The sequence below is a fragment of the Dipodomys ordii genome, unplaced genomic scaffold, assembly GCF_000151885.1.
Source record: "Dipodomys ordii isolate 6190 unplaced genomic scaffold, Dord_2.0 Scaffold216, whole genome shotgun sequence".
Lineage (NCBI taxonomy): Eukaryota > Metazoa > Chordata > Mammalia > Rodentia > Heteromyidae > Dipodomys > Dipodomys ordii.
In genome coordinates, this window is record NW_012267432.1 from 895,290 (window position 1) to 917,079 (window position 21,790).

At 47.7% G+C, this 21,790-nt stretch overlaps 1 protein-coding gene across 3 annotated transcripts in view; it reads right to left on the bottom strand.

Annotated features, from left to right (window-relative positions):
• Nucleotides 1–13,844, bottom strand: part of Apbb1 (amyloid beta (A4) precursor protein-binding, family B, member 1 (Fe65)) — an 18,797-nt gene extending 4,953 nt beyond the window's left edge. Inside the window, exons 1-11 of one of the 3 annotated variants that reach the window (XM_013035636.1) lie at nt 13,109–13,834; nt 7,382–7,557; nt 7,235–7,291; nt 7,045–7,130; nt 6,874–6,937; nt 6,327–6,476; nt 5,823–5,950; nt 5,695–5,700; nt 5,292–5,406; nt 5,053–5,137; nt 4,701–4,784 (exon numbers count right to left, since the gene is read on the bottom strand). In XM_013035636.1, the coding sequence (XP_012891090.1) occupies nt 4,701–4,784; nt 5,053–5,137; nt 5,292–5,406; nt 5,695–5,700; nt 5,823–5,950; nt 6,327–6,476; nt 6,874–6,937; nt 7,045–7,130; nt 7,235–7,291; nt 7,382–7,557; nt 13,109–13,823 (1,666 nt within the window). In that variant the 5' untranslated portion in view covers nt 13,824–13,834. Of the gene's footprint in view, nt 1–4,700; nt 4,785–5,052; nt 5,138–5,291; nt 5,407–5,694; nt 5,701–5,822; nt 5,951–6,326; nt 6,477–6,873; nt 6,938–7,044; nt 7,131–7,234; nt 7,292–7,381; nt 7,558–8,399; nt 8,513–13,108 lie in introns of those variants that run through there. The other 2 variants (XM_013035638.1, XM_013035637.1) reach the window with 2 other exon arrangements.
• Nucleotides 13,845–21,790: the final 7,946 nt, after the last annotated feature.

Genomic DNA, 21,790 nt, shown 5'->3' on the forward strand with positions numbered 1-21,790 from the left:
GAGCGCTCTACCACTTGAGCTACAGCGCCACTTCCGGTTTTCTGGTGGTTTATTGGAGATAGGAGTCTCACGGTCTTTCCTGCCCAGGCTGGCTTTGAACCGCGATCCTCAGATCTCAGCCTCCTGAGTAGCTAGGATTACAGGCGTGAGCCACCAGCGCCTGGCTCCCACCCCAACCTTTTCAAAGAAGAGTTCTCACTTTGGTTTTTATTTTGTTGTTTTCTGAGACAAGATTTTACAATATACTCAGGCTGGTTTTAAACTTAAGACCCTCCTCCTGAATGCTAAGATGAAAGATATATACTACCATACCCACACCCTCTTTGAATGTAAAGATTTGGTCACAAAAATCACCATGATTACTAGGCCGGTGGCTCATACCTGTAATCCTAGCTACTCAGGAGGGTGATATCTGAGGATCACAGTTCAAAGCTAGATGGAGCTAGAAAGTCCATGACATTCTTATCCCCAATGAACCACCAGAAAACTAAAAGTGGTGCTGTGGCTCCAAGTGGTAGAATGCTAGCCTTAAGCAAAAGAGCTCAGAGACAGCACCCAGGCCCTGAGTTCAAGCCCCATGACCAATTGAAAAAAAAAAATCACCATGATTCTAAGAAAGGAGCAGAAGACAATCAGGATTTTAAATCCCAGGATTACCATTTTCTGATGACTCATGCATTAATTCATGTACTCATTCACCAGACATTTGTGGAGTATTTCTTGTCTTTTGACCTGACACCTAATCATTCCTTGAAGCAGTTTCTTTTCTTCCTCCCACATCTTTTCTGCTTTCACTGTTCTGAGAAGCATCCTCCTTCTCCACCTATTAAACACTGAAGTCCTCAAGGCTTGGCTTAGCATTCCTTCCCTTCTCATTTCAGACCACTCACCTTCTGGAGTCAATCTCCTTATAATTTTGACTATTTCTATAACCCATGGATTCCCAAACTTCTACCTAAGCCAGACCTTCACTCTCAGCTCCAGACTTGTGGATCTACTTGATCTTGCCACTCCATTGTCCCAAAGACATCTCAAATCAGCATTTCTAAAATGAAACTCACAACAAAATGGCCTCTCCCAGAATCTGCGGGCTTCAGAGCATGGAACCACTATCCAGTCAGGTCCACATCCAGGAGCACAGGGTTCATCTGAACTCCTGTGCCTTTTACCTTCCAATCAGCTGGTCATCAGACCAGTTGTCTTGTTAACTTGTCTAAGTTATTTCTTTTTGTTGTTTTTTCTTTTTTTGGGGGGGGGTCCAGTCGTGGGGCCTGAAGTCTGGGCCTGGGCGCTGTCCCTCAGCTCTTCAGCTCAAGGCTAGCACTCTACCACTCGAGCCACAGCACCACTTCAGGCTTTTTTCTTTTTGCTTATGTGGTGCTGAGGAATCGAACCCAGGGCCTCATGCATGCAAGGCAAGTGCTCTACCGCTGAGCCACCTTCCCAGCCCTGTTGTTTTTTCTAAGTTATTTCTTGAACCTACACACTCCTCTTCAGTTCCACAGTTGCCCTAGATACTCTCATGACTGATAAGACTATTCCAAAATCCTCCCTAGATTTACCTCTACTTGCTCAACATCTTTTTCCATGATGTAGTCAAATGCTACATCATGTTTTTGGTGCCAGTACTGAGGCACAAACTCAGTGCCTGGGTACCGTCCCTTAGCTTTTTTGCTTAAGCCTGGTACTTCGCCATTTGAGCCATAGCTTCCAACATTTTGCTGGTTAATTGGTGATAAGAGTCTCACAGACTTCAAACCACATTTCTCAGATCTCAGTCTCCTGAGTAGTTAGGATTACAGGTGTGAGCCACCAGCACTCAGCTCAAATGTACTTCTTAAAAGCTTTTCAATGTACCATGGTTTGGATAAGTGTCTCCCAAGGATCCATGTACTAAAGGCTCAATCCCCAGCCCATCGGAGGTGGTGGCTAGCCAAACACTTATGATGGCCTATGTCTAGTGGCTAAGGTTGTTGTGATCATGGTACAAGGCAAGGCCAATCCAAGCAGATAAAAGAGCTGAATATGATGGCAGGCACCTATTATTCTAGTTATAGAGAAGCCTAATATAGATGAGTTTACCCAGGCATGTAACTAGACAAGTAGAAGACTCTTGCAAGCATGAGGACCTGAGTTCAGACACCAGTACCACCAAAAGAGGTGAACCTGGCAGAATGTCTTTAGGTGGTTTGGAGTGAGCGGTTAAGGGAGTCTGAAAGAATTTGGCCTCTTCTCTTTGCTTCCTGGTCAAAGAGAAGACATGATGTGCTCTCCTGTGGTGTGCTGTTTCACCACAGGTCTAAAAACAATGGTGTCAACACATCATGGACTTGAACCTCTAAAACCATGAGCCAAAATAAACCTTTTCTCTTCATAAATTGATTAGCTCAACTGTTTGTTGTGGTGGTGAAACAAAAAGCTGACTAACAAAAATAGTTTCTTGTACCTCTTGGAGTGAAAACCAACTCATTAACTATGCTACGAGACCCTCACAGGCTGAACCCTGCCCAGCCTCTACTTGGCCTTGCACTCCTAGCTTTCTCTCCGGGCTTCCCAAATACCAAAGTGCCTCCTACTTTGGACCTTCTCACACACTTTCTCCCATCTAGAATGATCTATCCCTGCTGTATCCCTACCTCCAACCCACTTAACAACACTTGTTTCTAATTATAGTCTTTGTATCAGTCACTTTTACAAATAAGACTTTTGTGTGAAGTTCCCCTGTTACACCTTGCTACTTTTTTTTTATCTTGCACGACTCCATTTATTTTTACATATTTATTTGTGTGATTATTTCATCCCTGATTTTTCGACTGTAAACTCCAGGAAAGCAGGATTATGGTCATTGTTCTCCCAGTACCTGGCACAGGCAGGCTTCAAAGATACCACAAAAGCACACTTGATACCCTCAGTTCTTTATTTATAAATAGGTATTATCACCAGATGCCAATGGCTCATGCCTATAACCCTAGCTACTCAGGAGGCTGACATCTGAATATCATGGTTTGAAGCCAGCCCAGGCAAGAAAGTCCATGAGACTCTTATCTCCAATCAACCATAAGAATCTGGAAGTGGAACTATGGCTCAAGTGGTAGAGTGCTAGCCTTGAGTGAAAAAGCTCAGGGACAGTGCCCAGGCTCCGAGTTCAAGCACAAAAAAATAAAGTGAAAAATAATAAGAAGATATTTTCATAAGCACAATCTCATAGGATTGTCAAGAATCAAATGAGGGCTGGGAGTGCATGCAGCTCAGTGGTAGAGCATTTATTAAGCATACATGAGGATGGTATCTATTCACCAACACTGAAGGAAAAAAATGACATAACTACAATAGTAAAGCATATGTCAATTATGCTTCTTTCCCTGGATGCTTAGAGTTTACAGTTGATATTATAATGTAGTAAACCAGTACTATATCACTATAGGACAGAGAGAGAGACAAAGACAGAGACAGAGAGACAGAGAAAGTGAGTGTGCTGGTAGTAGGGCTAGAATTCAAGGCCTCACTGTCTCAACTTTCTTTTTTTTTTGGGGGGGGGTCCAGTCATGGGGCCTGAACTCTGGGCCTGGGCGCTGTCCCTCAGCTCTTCAGCTCAAGGCTAGCGCTCTACCATTTGAGCCATAGCGCCACTTCCGGCTTTTTTCTTATATGGTTCTGAGGAATCGAACCCAGGGCCTCAGGCATGCAAGGCAAGCGCTCTACCACTGAGCCACCTTCCCAGCCCCTGTCTCAACTGTCTTGTTCACGGCTGGTACACTACCACTTGAGCCACACCTCTAGGCTAGTACTTAATTAGATATGACGTTTCTTAAACTTTTCTGCCTTGGCTGACTTTGAACTGTGATCATCCAGATCTCAGCTTTCTGAGTAGCTAGTATTACAGGTGTAAGCCACCAACACTCAACTATTTGTATTACATGCAGGGTTTTGTTGTTATTCTTTGAACTCAGGACCTGGGCACTGTCCCTTTGGGTTTTTTTTGCTCAAGACTAGCACACTCTACCATTTGAGCCATATGATGCTCTACTTCCAGTCTTTTGGTGGCTAACTAGAGATAAAAGTCTCATGGACTTTCCTGCTCAGGCTGGCTTTGAACTTCAGTCCTCCAATCTCAGTTTCCTGAGCTGCTAGGAATATAGGTGTGAGCCATTGGCACCCAGCTCCATGAAGTTTTGACCAAGCATAGCCAAAATAAAAAAAAATCCTCATGCATATTATATTGATTAGTTGATGCAGAGAAGCACTAAGTCAGTCTTTCAGAATACTGAACTGTCTGCAGCCTGAGTTTTCTCTCAGCCCTGGTCTCCTTGAAGCCATATACTCATGGACACCAAGAGTCTCTTATACTGAACCCAGTTCTAGCTATTGCTTTGTATATCCAGATGCCTAACATCTGCTTCCCATACAGGATGGATGTGTGGACTCTTCCTCCTCTCCCACCAACACAGCACATGCAAAGGGGCAGTACTCCATGTCTGGCTAAGCACCAGTCATGTGACAAATACTAGTGAAGGCAAACTCTTTGCTGCTAGAGGAAGGGCTTAGAGCAGAGCTGGGACCAAGGTACAGGAAGATAAGGTGCATTTTAAGGGACAGGCAGACATATAAGGAACATTCACTAGGGAAAACTGGAAGACAGAGACTGGGAGCAGAGCTCTAGCATCAAGATGGTGGCCCCTAAGTGAAGAAGATACACATACCAACAGGTTTAGCAACAGGCACATTCCCCAGATAGTAGACTTGGAACTTCTGCACCAGTTCATTCTTAGGTGCGGGGAATTCCACTGTGGGAAGAAGAGGAGGGTCAGCTGTGGTGTCAGATTTTGGTGACTCCTAATGTCTAACACCAGGGTATAAGCTGGATATCTGCCCAGCCTAGGTTCTGTCCCCGCTCCTTCCCCTGCCTCCCTGTGAATCAAGGTCCCTCCACTTAAATGATCCCAACTATTCATTCTCCATGTGTTCATTTTTCTATCAGCTGAAAGTCTGTTCTTGAATGACCTACATTAACCAACAAAGTTGATCTAGACCTAGTGTGATTGTAACACTGACCTTGGAAAGGGACATCCACAAGTTTAGAGTGGTCGAGGGACAGTCCATTGACCAAGCAGCGAGCATTGCGCCGTTCAGCCATGATCTGAAGAAGGAAGGAAAGGAAGGGAGGAGTGGGGGAGAGAATCTATTAGAGCTTCATCACCCTGTCGAGCCCCCCCTCCTGCTCAGCGACCCCACCCACACCCTGGTAAAGCAAATGTGGCAGCTAGTCCAGGGAATGGAGGGGGGGGCCGTGCCTTAGAGCAGATCTCATGCAGGCTGGTGGCGATGTTCTTGGCAGGTGCCTCACAGCGAAACACGTGGCACTTGAGCATCTGGGTCAGCTTATCTCGAGCTACGTAGGCAAAGTCCCTGTTGGGGGAGGGTCACCTCAGTGTCTCTTGGAACCATCAAGGGCTGAGCCTGACCAGCACCCCACCCACAGCAGCTTCTCCAAGGCTTCCGCCCTCTGACGGTGTCCTGTAGATCTGCCTTCTGGAGGGAGGGTAGACAGGCAAGCATGCAGAGATGGGGAAGGGGGGGACAGTACAGCTCAGCAGGTGGGAAGGGATAGGGCAGAGGAGGTTGGACAGCTTGGTGCTTTGAGGCACTGGGTCCAGGGTTTGAGGGGAACTCAGTCAAAGCAGATGGGCATAGTACCTCTCTCTGGGTCCAGCAGCACAAAAGAGGCAAAGAACAGAGTTAGGGAAGAATACTCTGACTGATGCATGAACCCCACTCCACCCCCACCCCCACCCCCGTCCATGAATGCTGGACCCTGTTCACACCTTCCACTGTCCCGCCCGACGCCCCACACACGGATGCTGACGATGGGCTGGGCATGCAGCAGTGCCTGGCTTTGTGGCTCCACCAGCTTGAGAGTCTCATCCTCCAGCTGCAGCAGTAAATCCTTCCCCTGCGGGCTCAGGAAGCAGATACTCAGTGATATCTCAGCTAGAAAGGTGGCTGATCTCTGCCACCTGCAGCTCAGGGGAGGCTAGCTACCACTGGGGGAACAGAGGTGGGGAAACCCTTACTTTTATGTCCAATCAGCCACCTTGCTCTAGCAGAGGTCATCTTCCCATGATTCTCTATCATCCTCACTTTTAGGTAACAACCCAGGCTTCATGGTCCCAGCCTGGGGTCACTCAGCCACCCACCCCACAGTCTGCCTCATGAGTGGACCAAATGTCCCCTTCCCTAGCCCTCTCTTGGACAGGACAGATCTCCCATCTTTCACAATTCTCTACCCACGCCCATAGTTCTACCACCTCACGGGCTTTGGCCCTCACCTCCCCCCAGCCCCCAGACATGGGGTCATGCAGATTGTTTTTGTGGTAGGAGAGTTGACGGATGCAATTGTTGACTGCTACGCTGCTGCGTCCTGGGGCCAGTTCCTCCTCGGTCATCTCCACCCAGCCTAGGGAGCGCACGGCGAAACACTGCCAGACACAGAAGAGGGGTAAGGGTGGGGGGGTGTAGATCTCAATTGACACTGGAGGCGCTTAGGCACAGGACACAGAGGAGTTCCGGACTTAGAAGATGGCGGTAAGAGGCTTTCCAAACTGTGACACAAACTCCCCAGACAGGAAAAGGAGACAGAGAAAATCCCTGCTGAGCCAAGCCTAGAAGGGCCACTACCGGGTCAGGTCCCTAGCTGGTAGAATTAAATGGTGAAGACACAGGACTCTATGCTGAGTCCTAACTGAAAGAAGCTGAACCCAGGACCTGGGAGCTTTACAGAGATCAGATCAGAGACACCCCCTACAGTGCAGCATGAGGGCCTGTCCTGCATAAAGGGGTCCCCATCTGCAGAATGGGTTTCATTCTTGAACAAACCTTGATCCCTGGGTTGGCATTCCGTGGGGGCAGCTTCTCCTCTTCTTGGGGCAATGGTTCTGGGCTGAAAGCAGGTGAGAACATTTGTTATAGTGACCCTGTGTATGGAGCTGTCCCAGGCCCTTTCAAATCCGTCCACCCCACTCCTTAACCCTGTATCTAATGACTCACCTGAGGCTCTGAGCTGGAAAGGGCACTGTCCCCTCCTCAGATTCCTTCAGTCCCAAATCCATTGGAGCCTCCTCACTGGGCTCATCCTGGAAAGAGGGATTGGGGAATCAGGGCCAGAATGAGACATCCCATTCTCCAGCTACCGCCTCCCACCCGCCGCCCTTGTGATGAAGCGGGTTCCTTCACACACCTTCCAAAACTCTCCGTCCTCAAAGCCTTCTCTGTGGGCAAAGCCAGTCCAGGTAAGCTGGAGGAGGAATGGGAACAGGGAATGGGCGTTCGATCCTGTTCTGAAAGCATGTACCCCTCCATGAAAGAACAAGCCAGGAATCCTCACCTGGGACTCTTCTTGGGGGCTGCTCCCTTGTGAGAGGGAGGCCCGGCCAGGGGGCTCCCACTGGGTGGTCCCTGTTGGGATGTGCCAGTAGTAGGTCCCTGAGGTGTCCTGGACCCTCATCCATCCAGCTGGCAGATCGGAATCCGTCTCGAAGGCGTTGGGGTTCCAGAAGGAATCTGCCAGGTGGGAAGCTGGTTAGATCAGCCCACCCAGCAAGCAGTCAGTGGATCCCTGTGCCCTGTCCCTCTGTCCCCTCCCTGAGACCCAATGGTGGAGAAGAACTGGGAGAGGAAATAGCTTCTGCACAGCATGGCTCCTGCTTCATTCTGGAGACTACAGTCTGGAGTCACCACATGGGGGACCACCAGGAGGGAACATGGCTCAGGTTTCCTCCTGGGCTCTGTTGCTTTCTGACGTGGGCAAATGAGGAAAATGAAGAAAACATGGGAAGAAAAAAAGGAAGGGAGAGATGGAGGTTGAATGACCCCAATTAACTTCCTCTCACATAACATACATATCCATATCTCAGGATATACAAAGTTGCACGCCTTCACCAGCTCCCCCACACATACATATACACACAGACAACACAGTCCTGTGCAGCCAGACACACAAGTATGCAACACACAAGGAAGCACTTGCAGACATCATATACAGGTATGCACACAGGTTCCGGTGCAAACACATACACCAACTCCAGCCAGAAACTCATACAGAGATGTGTACATATACAGCTATCTATACCAGGCTGTGCCCCACAAGCATGCACACACACTCAGACATAAAACACACCAATCCCTGCCACATCTGTGCAGACACAACACTCACACCCTGACCCTCATCACACGCAGATGCTAGCAAACATTTTATGAACATCCATGCACATCATGCATCTGGGACCTACACCACTCCTCTGAGAGCAGAGCTCCATCCCTTGTACCCAGCCCAGGCATCTTCCACCTCTGCTTTCCCTGCCAGTCCCACCCCATCTCATACCCACGCCCAGGCTGCCCCTCACCTGGGCTGTTATCCTGAAGGATGATGGCCAGGAAAAAGTCCTGGGAGAACATGGCGCTAATTCCCAGCCCCTCCTGCTTCCACCCTCCCTCCTTCACAGCCCTCCAGCCCAGCCAGCTGGGCTCACAGCCTGGTGCTGGGCTGCAGAGAAAAGCTCATCCCGCCCCCTTCTCACCAGGGCAGAGCGACTGCCAGGCAAGATCCTCCCCCGCCAGGAGCTCTCTAGGGAGGGGCCAAGACCACCATACTAGGGAACCTCCTTGGGGTGGAGGTAGGTGAGGAAGGGGGAGTTCTCCTGAGATCCCACATCTTCCTGCCCCCATCTTTTCTTCCTGACGCTGGCTCCCCTCCCCCAGTGCTGACTCCCCATCCCACCCTCCAGCGGTCAGCTCAATGCCACAGCTAAGCCCAGGAACAACGAGAGGCTGAGTCTCCTGGGAACATCCCTGCCACCTGGGGCTCTACATAACCTATAGTTCTCAGCATCAGCTGGGTGTGGCTTCAAGGTCCTCAGGGATCCCTTCTCTGCCTAGAACTGGCCTCACAGTTTGGATCCAAGGGTGGTCCCTCAAGGCCTGGGACCTAGCAAGCTTGAGGCAGAGCTTGAGGCTTCCCAGTATCCCACCCCCCTCACCTGCCAAGGCCCAGCTAGGGTGCAGCGTCTCCTCGGCAACCGCAGCACCAGGACCGGCTGGGAGCGCCCAGACTGCTGACGTGCTTCCCGTTACCAAGGAAACCAGGAATCCTGACTGGTCCAAGAGGAAGCACTGAGGGACAGGCAGTCTCAAGACTCAGGCTGCTGGGCAACCAGGCTCAGAGGGGCTGGGAGTAGGTGTGGTTACACCAAGGTGTTTGCACACCTGATGTGAGTAATTCAGGCCAAGGTTCCTCACCATACTCAGCTTACAAGTGAGGTGAGCCCACAGACAGAGTAAGAAGGGGCTCTTCTCACCCATCCATGTTCTAAGGCAACCATCACTGCCTCTCTAACCCCCACTTACCCCCATGTTGGGCCCTGATACAGCCAAGACTCAGCTAGTGCCTGCTCTTCCCCCAGAGCCCTCCCATTGCCTTCAGGACTCTCCCAGGGAAAACTTCCAAGAACAGCAGAAGCTAGGGTCCCCATCATCCAAAGCCAGCTTCGTTAAGGATGAGACACTTCTGGAATCTGAGGGGGATTCCAGTTCACTGTCACATATGCAAATCCACCTGCCATCCCTGTCAGCCTGTGCCTTCTGGCTTCAAAGAGCTTCATCCTTCCGATCTGTCCTGGAGGGGCAGCTTCCCTTCCCCCCACCCGACTGCCCCACCCCCACCGTGACCATCTGGGATGGCCTTCTGGAGCTTGGCACACCTCCCTCCAAGCACAGCCCACCCGGGCCTTTGCTTCTACATGCATGCATTTTTCCAGAAAGTATACTTTCACTGCTGCATGGATTCCTACAACATGCATGCAAGAATCAAGTAGCTAAGCCAGGTATACTCATTTGCTCAGAAATCCATGATTCATTTAATGTTCTCCTCTTCTCTCTACCCCACCATAGTCCAGCATTTCTCCCAGCATTTCTTTTTAACCTGGACTGTTGCAATAACCTTCTAAGTGGTTTCCTTTTTTGTTTTATCTCCTCCAATATGAGTTGCACTCTATAGCCTGAATGAGTCTTATGAGATGCTAACATAATCATGTTACCTCCAGCTTAATACTCATAACTGCTTTCTCTTGGTCCTCAGGATAAAACCCAAACTCCTCCTCAGGGTCTACTGCTGTTTGAGCACTTCTATCTGACCACTCCCAACTCTGCTTAGCTCTCTCTGCTTGGGACATGTCCTTCATTCTCTCCCTAGCCTAGTCTTCCTCCCTCCAACTTCAACTACAGATCACCTACACCTCTTTCAGACATCAGAGTTAAAGCTACTTCTTGAAACTGACCACTTCCCTCCCCTCCACTGCATATATAAGCAGGTAAGGTACCTTCCTCCATTTACCATATCTACCAGCTCAACATACTTCTATAGCTGTTTACCTATTTCTGTCTCCCTTAGATGGTGAGTGCCAAGATGTTCTTACACAAGAATGTCTTTGCCCGAAAGCACACATCCTAACATTTAGGACAAGCCTGGCACAGTGTATGCACCCAATTCATGTAATAATGCATTCATCATTAATTTACTTAATTCACTCATTTATTTGTGACATACTAGATTGAGGAGGAAGAAAATAATTTTTGCCCAACCCTAACCCTTGACCTACAAGGAACTCGAATTTCTTCTATGGCTTTTGGTGTCACAGCAACATAGAGACAAAAGAGTAAGCTAATGACTAAACCTCTTCCTGGGGCTAAACTCATAGTCACCCCCCACCCCCCCAGCATGTGATCCTTGAACCTGGTCCCACCAATCCCCCAGCCTGGCTGATCACTGCCCATGCCCAGTATACTCTTTCTAGCTCTTTAGCACTCAACCCTCCCATTCCAGAGGTTCAGAAAAGCAGCCACCTCTGTAGGAGCCACTAAATATTCAATCCTCTATTGGGCCAGTGATTCATGACCTCTAGTTTGCAAGCTAGTCACCTGCTAACTGCAGACTTAAGCCCATACAATGCTTTTGGAAATACCAGTTAGGCATTCATACTTAGAATATTTCACATCAACACTGAACTTTCAATTTCCCTTGAACTGGTTCTACTGACATTGCATGTTCTTCCACCTCAACCCTGTAAAAACTAGCTAGAGAGAAATAGAGGCTGTTCCCTTTAAATGGAGGCAGTTGACAACCAAAGGCTGCAAAAAAAAAAAGAAAAATCACAAAACAAAAGCAAGCGGACTTTGCTCCTGGTTGAGATGGTATTTCTTCCTTGCAGAAAAACCACAGAGAAATGCTCAACTCTCAACCTCATCAAGGCTCTAGAACTACCCTACTAATTTACTAATCTAGGGGAAGAGGAACATGTGAAATACCACCCAGGAAGACATTGCGAAAAATCCAGAGCATAACAAATCAACATGGACCGCATGGTTTCTTAAAGGTAAATAAAAGAGATAAGGAGAAAGGAGAATTTGTAGATCAAAAGAAACTTTAAGAGACAGATCATCCATTTGCCTATTTGGATATTGATTCACAGAGTACACAGCTTTTTAAAAGGCAAGGGAACATTATTAGACAACAGAGAATGTAAACATTAACTGGATACTTGATGATAGTAAGGAGCCACTCTGTTTTTATACATATTAAATGAAATTGTTTTAAAAGTGTTTCTTTTCCTTTTAGAAATGCATATGTAAACATTTACAGATGAAAGTAATAACAACAACAGAGGCCCAGAAGTGGGTGGGGTAGATAATTATTCAAATCAGGCCAGGAATAAAGGAGGTCCACTATTCTATTACCTCTGTGTTGTGCTTGAAACTGTCCAGTGTTAAGTTTTCCAAAAGGGGAAAGGGTGTAACTCTAGGCTTAGTGAACTGAATGCTCCCTGCAAAGGATCCACAATTTAGGGTCTGGGTATGGTATATATTACCAGGTACGAAGGGAGATTTCCCTATTTATTTGTTAGTTGGTTAATTGTTTAGTCAGTGAACATGCATGCCACACAAGAATTCTACCAGTGACCTACATCTCCAGCCCCTTGAATCTTTGCTTATACTGTAATCCATGGATTGTGGCTACTACTCTCTGTCCCTCAACTCGTCTATCTCTATGCAACATCAACAAAGGTGGAGACTGGTCTTATTTAAATGGGACACATTTAATGATCAGTCTTCATAGTTTCATATGTAGCCCTTCCCCCTGAAGAAACATACATTTAGTCTTCTTTGGTGCATTAACTCCTAGTCAAAATCCTATTCCTAACATAATGGATGCTGGTAGTGGCCAGAGTGGTGCTCTATAAAACACCTGTGAATCATAAGCATAATAACCCACTCGGACTTTCCACATTGACGTGTGTGGGAGGTGCTGGCTGCTCCCTCCAGACCTGGCCTGTGAAACAGGGCAGATCATTCCAAGTGCACCCTCAGTGCATGGTGCCATGTGCATTGTTAGTAGTGTATATACTGGCTGAGAGCTCAGGCCTGGACTCAGATCTGGTTTAGATCTCAATTCTATTGGGATCCCATACTATGACCTTCAGAAAGCAGCTAAACCTCTCTAGGCCTCTTCTTTGTCATCTGAAATATTGGCCTAGCAACCATATCTACTTCACAGCATTCTTTTCTTTCTTCTTTTTCTTTTCTTTTCTTTTTTTTTTTTGTCAGTTGTGGCACCTGAACTCTGGGCCTGGGCGCTGTCACTCAGCATTTCAGCTCAAGGCTAGCACTCTACCACTTGAGCTACAGCATCACTTCTGTTTTCTGGTGATTAATTGGCAGTAAGAGTCTCACAGACTTTCCTGCCCAGGCTGGGTTTGAACCATGATCCTGAGTAGCTAGGATTACAGGTCTGAGCCACCAGTACATGGCTCACAGCATTCTTAAATGCTTTACATACCATCAAGCTAGGCAGAGATGCAGTTAATTCATCTGTGCCTGATAATCTCTCCAGTTCACACATCAATTATGATAGCATGCATAACGAATAATAGATCCATCCATCATGGCATGAATGAGGGATAGATCCACCAAATTCTGTCCAAGCAGAAAAGTTATACCCCACCTGGCTCCTAGCTTCTGGCCCCATGACCTCCCGTATCCCACGTCAAGTTTCACAAGGTACCTGTGTCCTCTGGGGAGCCATAGGAAGGGCTGCCCTGGGATAAGGTGGCCCAGCTGGAGTCCTCGTCGCTGGCTGCACTGTTTCGCATGCCAAATAGGAGGCTGGCGCTCTTGCTGTGTTCCCTAGGGCCATCTGTAAGGGCCTGGGTCCCAGAGGGGACCTCCACATTTTCCAGGGGCTCAGGCAGTCCTGGGGGAGAAGACAAGTCCTCCTCCTCCTCCTCCTCATCTTCATCATCCTCCTCAGCCTCTCCAGCTGCTTTCTCCACTCCCTCATCTGACCCCTGCTCTTGGGTGCTGATGATTAGGCCAGGTCCTCGAAGCCCTCGGTTGGCTGTGTTGTGGGCCGAGAGCTCCAGCTCAGAGTATAGATGCATCAGGCCTTTGGGGCCCAAAGGTGCTGTTTCAGGCTCCTGGTTGGCCTCCTCTGCCAGGGTCAGGGTCACATTGCGGTTCTGGTCGCGGTGGGCTGTGGCAGCCCGCCGGAGCTGGTTCTGGCCCTCCTTCAGCCACTTGGCATTGGCAGGGCCCGGCTCAGGCCCACTGCCCTCCCCCATGGCACTGCGCAAGTCCTTCGGTCCCACAGCTGTGGCTTGCAGCTTGGCGTTAAGCAGCTGGTTGTGGGCAGCGTGCAGGGGCAAAGGTAGGCTGAGAGCAGGGCCTCCGTGGCTGTTGGCATTAATGGCCGACTGGCTCAGTGATGACGGAAGAGACATGGCCTTGGCAGATCCTGTGGGGTGGGGAGGGAAGACCATGTTGAGCCTCTGGACCGGACAACAGCATCCCTGCTTCCACACCAGCCCTGTGCAAATCCCACATTTCCAAAAACTCAGCTGGCCAGCATACAATGATCCATGACCCCATGAGCTACTTTCCCGTGGGAATGTGAGGGATGGTCTTCTGCCCCTGTACCATTACCCCCATCACAAGCTAGACCCAGATCTGTAACCCACCCCATCTACAGTCCCTAACCATGAACTTTCTCAGATAGCAGGGCCAGTGCCTGCTCAGCCCCACCACCAGCACAGCCTCTGCACAATGGTTCTCTGTGCATCTCTACCCCCACAGCTCATCCAACTGGAGCTTACTGTGCCAGGGACACAGCTGGCCTGGGACTGGCTCATGCCAAGTTCTGGACACTGGACATATAGACTGCCCCTTTCCTCCTGCCATGCTGTTATCCCGAGCCCCATCACTGGGGGCTCTCCAAGCTGTGCTTGTCTGTAAACCAGTTCCCAAGCCCAGTATACTAGGGACCATGTGAACAGGAGCAAATGAGCAAAGAGCCAGCCCTCCAGGGCATGGCCCAGGAAGGCTGTATTTTGGTGACTATTTCTATGAAGTATCTCGCCTAAGGTACCCATTTGTCCCCATATCAACCCTTATAATATCTGGATCCTCTCAAGAGTTGGACCCTCCAGACATTTAGGTCTTTGCCTCAATGTGACTTCAGTGAAGCCTTCCCTAAGCACTCACTTTAAAGTACCTATTGCCATCTAATAAACTAATTTAGTATTTACTTTATTTAGTGATTGTCTCCTCCAGTCTTAAACTTAAAAAGTGCCACATTAATGAACATTTTGCCTTTCTGTTTTTAATTTTTTTGCATGTTGGTACTAGGCCTAGAACTCAGGGCCTACGCAATGTCCCTCAGTTTTTTTGACCCAAGGCTAACACTCGACTGCTTGAGTCACACCTTCACTTCCAACTTTTTGCTAGCAAATTGAAGATAAATATCTCAAGGACTGTTCTGCCTAGGCTGATTTTGAACCATGATTTTCAGATCTCTGCCTCCTATTAGCTATTATTTCAGGTATGAGCCATTAACAAAGAGCATCTTCTTCGATTGTTTTCAATGTAGTAGGTCTAGCGCTTAGCACAGTTCTGGCATTGAGCAAGAGCTCAATGAATGCATAAATTTATCCTCCCACCTCTCCTGGGCCTAAGAGATACTAAGATGCATCTCCTCTAGCCAGACCAGTAAACATCCTGGTTATATCACTGTGTCTCAGTGGCAGCTCCTCAGATCCTAGCACAAGACCAGGCATACATCTGTATAATAAATTTTAAAAAGGTTTCTGTCGGTGTGTTTGCCTCACATAATCTGCTCAGGGTGGCTCCACGTGAGAAATGAGGAAGCTTTTGGTCGCTGGAATAAAGAGGGGGAAAAAAAGCAGCTTTGCCTCCACCCAGAAGCACAGCAATTTTCCAAAAATGGAAAGCAGATTGTGTCATTTCCTGGTTTATAAAATTAAAGGGCTCTGTACCGCCTTTGGGATAATATCTAAGCTCAACAGCAAGAGACCCAAAGAGCTCCCCAGAGCCAACCCCAATGACCCCTCAGACATCCCTTCCCTTCCCACCTCCTCCTTACCTTTTATTTCAGCCACCTAAACTGTGGTGGATTCTGGAAACTGTCACAGATGTCAAACAAGACCTGGGTCTTTGTTTACACTGTTCCCTTAGCCTGGATTCCTGTCTTCCCCTGTGAGAACCTCTTCTTATATTTCAAAACTTGGCTCAGCGGCCACAGCTCCTAAGCAATCTTCCTGTTCCCTCTCCACCCTTGGGACTTGAGACTGGACTGCTCCTTCCTTTGTGTCCCACAACATGAAGTATCACATGCTAGTAGAATACCTGAGACCACATCTTACGCAATTTCATAGTCCAGTACGAAGGGGAGTATACTGTGTTTATGAGAGTGGACAGTGTAGGAAAGGATAGAATGGATAGATGCTGGGGAGAGGGGAGCTAGAAATTGGGAAGCTTTGGACTCTCTAGGAATAGATAACCAAAGAGAGCTTTGTGGACCCATGGGTTGAGGATGAGGCAGTTTTGGGGAGGGCGCTCAAGAATGATGGAAGAGCCATGAGTGAGCCATGGGAACCCTGGAAAAGTGAGGTTGAGATCTACAACAAGCGGGAGGAAAAGGATTTGCTTCAAATTTGAACCAACACCCTGGTTCAAAGATTATTCAGTTACCTCTCCGTAAGTTTTGGGAGGTATTGGGTGAAGCCAGGTTTCTCAGAATTCAGGAAGGGTGCTCTGAGAAGAGCATGCGCTGTGTGACGCTGAGACAGTAACAAGTCAGGTTGACTTTATAACAGAAAGTACTGGGATGAGATGGGAAAGTTCTGTTGTCAGTGCTGAGACCTGAGCCTCTAGCTTGGGCCAGGGGGGCCACTTCACTTTCTGATATTAAAAACATGATCAGCTACTCAATTTCTCCAAGCAAAAGCAAAATTCAGTCTGTCTGTCTCTCTCTCTCCCCCCTCCCTCACTCCCTCCTCTCTCTGTCCCTTTCTCTTGTTCCTGCCCCTAAAGATCTATCCTGAAGCATCTCAAAGAATGGAAAGAATCAAATAAATTCTGGCTCAAAGCAGGAAGCTGAACAGAGTCCTGGGACCACCAGAAACTAAAAGGAGGGGCCCTTAAGCGTAAAGAAACTTGTATCAGACAATGGAAGCAGAAGCTGAGTCCTACTCAAAGTCAAGAGTCTTCTAACCAGGGAGGGGGGAGGCTGAGAAGGGATGTGAAGGGTAAACAAAGGAGGAGGCTGCAATGTTTGGTAAGAAATGTACGCATTATCCTGCCCATGTAATTGTAACTCCTCTGTACAGTATGTTCACAAATAAAATTAAATTAATTTTTTTTTAAAAAAAGAGTCTTCTAACCAGATACCTTACAAGAGAGCAAGCACCGTGCTTAGGATTGAGGGAAGAGACAATAAAGGGTTCCTCCTCTGGAGGAGCTCTTGAGGGAGAATCATAGAACAACACATCCACAGTGCAGTATAACGCCAACATCTAGAAGCAGGCCTGAAGTGGCGCTGTAGCTCAAGTGGTAGAGCGCTCGCCTTGAGTTGAAGAGCGGAGGGACAGCGCCCAGGCCCAGAGTTCAAGCCCCACGACCGACAAAAACAAAACTATATAGAGCACTGAGAAGCAGGCCTGATCCACATTAGCACTCCATGTTGGTCCAACAGATGATTATTGTGATGGGAGAAGAACAAGGCACCATCAAGCCTAAGGCTTCCTCTAACCCCGGAATCAATGAAGACTCCTTAATCCTCAAACACAAGTCTCTTGAACCATCCCTTCAGCTCCCCCAGCCTCTCAAAGGTGGCCTTCTGTGCTAGTTGACCCAGGAGAGAGAAGCAATTGGTTAAAGAGCATCTTCAAGCATACAAATTCACCAACATTTTTCTTCCCAAACCACATGCTACCCCTATAATTTGAATCCATCTTGTCATGCCTTTCTAAAATTTTCTACCATCATTTTTCCCTCTCATAAGTAAATCTGCTGAGTCTTCCTATTCACTGTTGCCATTTCTTTGCCTTCTACTCCTCAGCCTTTTGTATGGGTGTGTGTGTGTGTGTGTGTGTGTGTGTGTGTGTGTGTGTGTGTGCACGCACTGGTACCAGAGCTTGAACTCAGAGCCTGGAAGCTGTCCCTTAGCCTTTTCTGCTCAAGGTTAGAACTTTACCTCTTGAGCCACAGCTCCACTTCTACCTTTTTGGTTGCCAATTCTAGATAAGAGTTTCATGAACTTTCTTACCCAGGCTAGCTTCCAACCATGACTCTCAGACCTTGGCCTTCTGAGTGGTGAGAATTAAAGGTATCAGCCACTGGAACCCAGCTGGTTGGCCCTTTCTAATACAATTTCCATCCCTCACAAAATTCAGCAAGGCTTCTACAGGTCAACATAGTCTTGCTGTCATTTCATCCAATGGATCTCTGGTCACCTTGGTTGTACTCTCAGCAGTATCTGATGCCCTGAATCTCTCATCAACTTTCCTTCATGGCTTCCATACTCTACGTGCCTGTTTTGCTTTTCTTTGGGGTAGGGGGGGGTGATGGTTTTTGTTTTGTTTTTGGTGCTAGTACTAGGGATTGAACTCAAGGACTAGGTACTATCCTTTGGCTTTTTTTTTTAATCTCTACCATTTGAGCCACAGCTTCACTTCTGGCTTTTTGCTAATTAACTCGAAATACGAGATTCATGGACTTCCCTACCTGGGCTGGCTTTAGATCATGATCCTCAGATCCCAGCCATCAGAGTAGCCACAACTACAGGCATGAGGCACCAGGACCTGGTCAGTCCTGGTTTTCTTTCTATACTTCTCTGGCTACTTTTTGTTCTTCTTAAACTTCTTTGTAGGCTCATCTGCCTCTACCAGCCATCACGGGCTGAGTTGCTCATATATTATGCCCTTTTCACTTATGCTATATTTGAACAGTGACATTCATTCATACCCATAGTTTCAGTGTATCACCTATACACTGACGACTTCCAAATTTACATCTACATTTCAGATCCTGCCTCTGAGCTCCACACATTGTACCTTTGACATTGTATTCAACCACTCCATTTGCTATCTCAAAGGCCTCTCAAACTAATTTTTCCACTTGAATTTCTTAACCCACCCTACTGGTCTTCTTTCAGGATCTGGAATCATGGGATGATGACTACTCATCCTTTTGTATACTCTTGAAGGAGGAGTGCCATCCTGGATACATCCTTCTCCCTCACTCCTTCCAATCCATCTACAGGTAATGACTGTTTTCCGCCAAAAAATAAAATAAAATTCTATACATTATCTACTCTACACCTCCACTACCATCCATATCTATGTGAAGGTCAAACACCTTAGGATCAAAATTCTTTGCATGCCTTAAACTATACTATTAACCTGGCCCCCCTGTGTGCCTCCTCTCCCCTTCCAGTCCCCAGCTTTAGTTATTTTCCTCTCCAACTGCAATGGGTTTTTTTTGGGGGGGGGGGTTTTTTGTTTTTGGTTTTTTGGTCAGTCTTGGAACTTGAACTTAGGGCCTGGGTGCTGTCCCTGAGCTTCTTTTGCTCAAGTCTCGCATTCTACCACTTGAGTCAGAGCATCCCTTCCAGCTTTTTCTGAGTAGCTCACTGCAGGTAAGAGTCTCACGGACTTGTTTGCTCAGCCTGGCTCTGAACTACAACCCTTACTTCCCAGCCTCCTGAGTAGCTAGGATTACAGTTGCCTGGCTTGCAATGGCTTTGCAAATGGCTTGGTTCTGATTTAGCTCTTCTGCATGATTACCCTTTTGCCTGAGACCTTCTACCTCTATTCTCTCAGCCTAATTAGACCTACTCTTCCTTATTTCTCAATTCAATTGTCAGATTCTCAAAGAAGCTTTCCTTTACCCTTCTCCCTATCCCCAAAGCCAGGTTAGCCAGTTTTTGTGTGCTCTCAAAGCATCATATATCATACATCTTTCCTTCTTGGGACATTACATTTGCAATGGTACTGCTTATTTATTTATTATGTTGGTAATGGGGTTTGAACTCAGGCCCTGGGTGCTATCCCTGAGCTCTTTTGCTCAAGGCTAGCTCTCTACTGCTTTGAACCACGGTACCACTTCCAGTTTTTCTGGTGGTTAATTGGAGATAAGAGTCTCAAGGACTTTCCTGCCTGGGCTAGCTTCAAACCATGATTCTTAGACCTCAGCCTCCTGAATAGCTAGGATTATAGATGTGAGCCACCAGCACCTAGTGGTACTGTTTTATTTTGATGGGGTTTTCTTTTCTGGTTTTTGGAGTTTTTTCAGGGGGGTACTGGGCTTGAACTCAGGGCCCCATGCTTGTTCAGTAGGCATTTTACCATGTAAGCCAACCTTCTAGCTCTGCTTTTTACTGATTATTTGGGAGACAAAGTCTCACTTTTCTGCTTGGGCTGTCTTCAAACTTGGATCCTCCAGATCTTATTCTCCTGCATAGCTAGGATTACAGGCATGAGCCATTAGCATGCAATTTGGTTTGGTATTTTGCAACAAGGTCTCAAGACTAGAAATTTTTCTGTTTCAGCTTCCTTAAAGCTGGGATTACTGGTGTGTACCACTATACCCAGCTAGCAATGTTTTTGGCAGGGAAGAGGGGAGGCTGGGACTTTAATTCAGGGCCTCACCCTCTCACTTGAGCTTTCTGACTTACTGCTAGTACTCCACCTTTTCAAACATGCTTCCAGTTCTAGCTGTTTTCTGGTTCACTGAAGATAAGAATCTCTTAGATTTGTCTTCCCAGACTGGCTTTGGATCTCAGTCCTCAGATCTCAGTCTCTTGAGTAGCTAGGATTATAGGCTTGAGCCACCAGGGCCCCAAATATAATGTTTTTCTTACTTGATTTCCCTCATAGATGACCAATTCTGTGGGGACAAGGATCTAATCTATTTTGCCCATTGATCACATCTTCAATACCTAACTCAGTGCTGCCTTGTATATATTAGGTGTTCAAGTCCTATTTGTTGAATGAATAAATGATCAAGTAACTATTTTAAGTGATCAGTCAGTGCTATGTTAAGAACAGTTATGGAGAGGTAAGCAAGAAGACATGCGATTACAGCAGGCAAAGAAAAAGGGGAAATGACTAGATTAATTTGATAGAAGTAGGTAGAAATATTTAGATAGTGGATGTCACGGGTCTTGGTGATACTAAATGTACAGGGAGAAGAAGAGCAGTTAATCTGGAATGTTTCCCAGGACTCTGGCCTGGGTAACAACCTAGAAAGCAGTCATTTCTGAGATTTGAAGGAAGAATATTTGGAAGTGGAGTAGAAGAGGAACCAAAAAAGATAATCCAGCCGGGGATTTGCAGTTTTGGAATGCCTGCTGAATCTCCAAAGGGATTTTAGAGGATAGTTGTATATGTGAGTCCGGATTTAAGGAGAGCCTTCTGGGCCAGATATATAAATTTGGGGATCATCAGCATATATATATATATATATATATATATATATATATATATATGAAATCTAAAACCTTAGGAATGAATTAAACACCCAGGGAGAAAGCGCAGCATGAGAGAAGATAGGAACAAGAGCCTCTTCAGCATAGACAGAGAGGAGGAGAGAACACAGGAAACGGAGAGGGAGCAGACAAAGCCTAGGAGAGGTATCAGGAAAAGGACTCAAGGAGAGTGCGCTGGGACACACCAGTGGGATACTATTACTGGGTAAAGAGGATCACAGCACAGTGTCCCCGTGGACACTGTGGGGACAAGGAGGTCCCCAATGACCTTGGCACATCACAGCTCCAGTGGACATCAGAGACAGAGTAGAGTGGTTTTAAGAATGAATGGAGAGTTAAGAAGTGTAGACAAGGCGGAGTGCTGACACCATAGCTGGGGATGGGGTGGAGGGAGAAGGAGAGGAAGGGGGAGAAGGTGGGTGAAGGGATGTGTGCAAAATGCAAGAGACACACATGCTTCAAAATAGCTTCCCAATACCCTCCGAAGTGGAGGTGGAAAACTGCTCCTAAGGGAGAGCTCTTAGCCCTGCTAGGCCTCCAGACAGAGCTGGGGACACAGCTGGTCCCAGGGCACACCCCTCCGGTGGCAGAGGGCGGCCGAATGCGGCTTGACAGATCCTAGGCCTCGGGACTCCAGCTGGAATCTAGTGGCCGGCCTCCAACCCCACCCTCCCCGTCCCCTTCCCTGCCTAGCCCTCCCCTCCCCCACTCCCCCACCGCCCCTCGGCCTCGCGCCCCACATTACTGGCACCCTAAGCCATCCCGGAGCAGCCAGAGGTTAAAGATCAGGGGAGGGGCCAGTGTGCGGACCGAAGTGGACCCAGCGAGGAGAAGGCAGGGCGAGGAGAAGGACGACCTGGGAAGGAGGGGGCGGGGGGGACAGGGCCTAGCCGGGGCTCGAGG